At 49.5% G+C, this 2,500-nt stretch overlaps 1 protein-coding gene across 1 annotated transcript in view; it reads left to right on the top strand.

Annotated features, from left to right (window-relative positions):
* The window catches only part of myzap (myocardial zonula adherens protein), a 30,074-nt gene that overhangs the window by 626 nt on the left and 26,948 nt on the right, over positions 1–2,500 (top strand). The window contains exon 2 of the mRNA XM_056278453.1: positions 1,332–1,412. Coding sequence (XP_056134428.1) covers positions 1,332–1,412 — 81 coding nt within the window. The remainder of the gene's footprint in view (positions 1–1,331; positions 1,413–2,500) is intronic.

Genomic DNA, 2,500 nt, shown 5'->3' with positions numbered 1-2,500 from the left:
CAGCTGCTGACATGAGGCGGTGTTTTCGCTCTCATTGTGTCTTATTAACCCGTTTATAGCCGGACTAACTCAGTAACGCTGGACTAACTCAGTAATGCTGGGCTAACTCAGTCAGGCTGGACTAACTCAGTAATGCTGGACTAACTCATTCGGGCCGGACTAACTCAGTCAGGCTGGACTAACTCAGTAATGCTGGACTAACTCAGTAACGCTGGACTAACTCAGTAACGCTGGACTAACTCAGTAATGCTGGACTAACTCATTCAGGCTGGACTAACTCAGTCAGGCAGGACTAACTCATTCAGGCTGGACTAACTCAGTAATGCCGAAAACTCAGTAACGCTGGACTAACTCAGTAATGCCAGACTAACTCAGTAATGCTGGACTAACTCAGTCACGCTGGACTAACTCATTCAGGCTGGACTAACTCAGTAACGCTGGACTAACTCAGTAATGCCGAAAACTCAGTAACGCTGGACTAACTCAGTAATGCCAGACTAACTCAGTAATGCTGGACTAACTCAGTCAGGCTGGACTAACTCAGTCAGGCTGGACTAACTCAGTAATGCTGGACTAACTCAGTCAGGCTGGACTAACTCAGTCAGGCTGGACTAACTCAGTAATGCTGGACTAACTCAGTAATGCTGGACTAACTCAGTAACGCTGGACTAACTCAGTAATGCCAGACTAACTCAGTAATGCTGGACTAACTCAGTCAGGCTGGACTAACTCATTCAGGCTGGACTAACTCAGTCAGGCTGGATTAACTCAGTCAGGCTGGACTAACTCAGTAATGCTGGACTAACTCAGTAACGCTGGACTAACTCAGTAATGCCGAAAACTCAGTAACGCTGGACTAATTCAGTCAGGCTGGACTAACTCAGTAACGGTGGACTAATTCAGTCAGGCTGGACTAACTCAGTAACGGTGGACTAACTCAGTAACGCTGGACTAACTCAGTCAGGCTGGACTAACTCAGTAACGGTGGACTAACTCAGTCAGGCTGGACTAACTCCGTCATGCTGGACTAACTCAGTCATGCGTGACTAACTCAGTAACAGATAACCAGCGACCCCATGAAGCAATAACCAGGTTTCTTCGTTGCTCCTTCGCACCAAACCATCGAAAATAAGAGTTTGCAGACATTTCAACCTGCTGCTGCTGCTCAGCACACAAGCCATCAAACCGCTTCCGAAGCAGAAACGTTCCTCGTCCTTCTGTCAGAGTAGACGTCTGGTTATGGAGGATGGAGGTCTGTAGGATCCTGTCTAAACTTTTCAGCCATATTCAGAAACCGTTTTGTTTGTGCCTGTCTCTTATTTTTCTCCCAGAGGACAATCAGACGTCTCCGGTTGACTCTACATCCCGGACAGAATGGAGAGAAGAAGCCGCAAAGTCAGACTGCAACCTCGGTAAGTCCACTTCAGTTCTGCCGCCGTGGCCCCTGTGTTTACATAACAACTCCAGCTGAATGTGTGTGTCGTCAGCAAAACAACCGAACTCACCCACCTCCTTTCAAGGAGGCCAGTCCACTTCCAGTGTGGGCAGATGGCGGCGCAAACTCACGTTTGCGGCGGCCTCCCCCAGTACCGTCCATGCAGTGTCTGTCCACGTCTGCGTCTAAGTGTGTCTTGGTTTGATGGCTGGGAGAGCTGGCGCTGGATCGGCTGGGAGAGCTTGGTCTGCTGCGTCCTGTGGGCCCGGGGACCACGGCCCTGCCTGGAGCTGTGCCCGAAGAAATAACACCGAGGGCGGTCTGACAGGACAGGGAAGCGGGGCAGGCTAAGCTAACTGCTAGCCCATGCAGACCGGCAGTTCCCACAGTCATCCTGGCTGGCGTTGGTTCTCCTGGACAGTGATTTTGTTGTTGTTGTTTAGTTTAGATATGTGCGTTAGTCCGCATATGTGTGTTCTTGGATGTGTGGTTTTGTCTTTGTGCTGCACTGCTGCGGGCTGGCGGAACGATGTTTCGCTTCATTTCATGTGCATGAGTGCATGAAATGAAACGACAAATAAAGTGTTTCTGATTCTGACTAAAGACATCCAGACCGCCGGCACACACTCAGGAGCAAGGCAGGGGGGGGGGGTTACTACCACACGTGTCTGTGAGAGAAGGAGTATGGGATTAGTAATAAGTATTAGTAGCAAGTATTGGTAATAAGTATTGGTGATAAGCATGAGTAGGAAGTGCTGGTAATAAGGACAGAATCACTGAGGCCTACTTGGCTACGTGAGCCGGCGATGTGCTCATAGCAAAGTAGGGTGGGTGCATTTAATAATACAGTCACAGCTGTTTCTAGTTTTCTTCAGGTCCCCACTGCCTCCCCCTGAACATGTGTGTGTCCGGCTCGTGCGAGACAGTGTATTGTGTTGCTGATGAACACACACCGAGTCGAAGACCTCATGTTCTTGCTGGCTAGCTTCTGCCTCGCCATGACGGGTCGTCTTCTAACTGAATATAAAGTTCTGCAACTTGTGTTGCTGTTTCGTGTCAGTAGCG

The sequence above is a fragment of the Lampris incognitus genome, chromosome 4, assembly GCF_029633865.1.
Source record: "Lampris incognitus isolate fLamInc1 chromosome 4, fLamInc1.hap2, whole genome shotgun sequence".
NCBI lineage: Eukaryota > Metazoa > Chordata > Actinopteri > Lampriformes > Lampridae > Lampris > Lampris incognitus.
The sequence above is the reverse complement of the archived record's forward strand: the minus strand, read 5'-3'. Positions and strand labels throughout refer to the sequence as shown.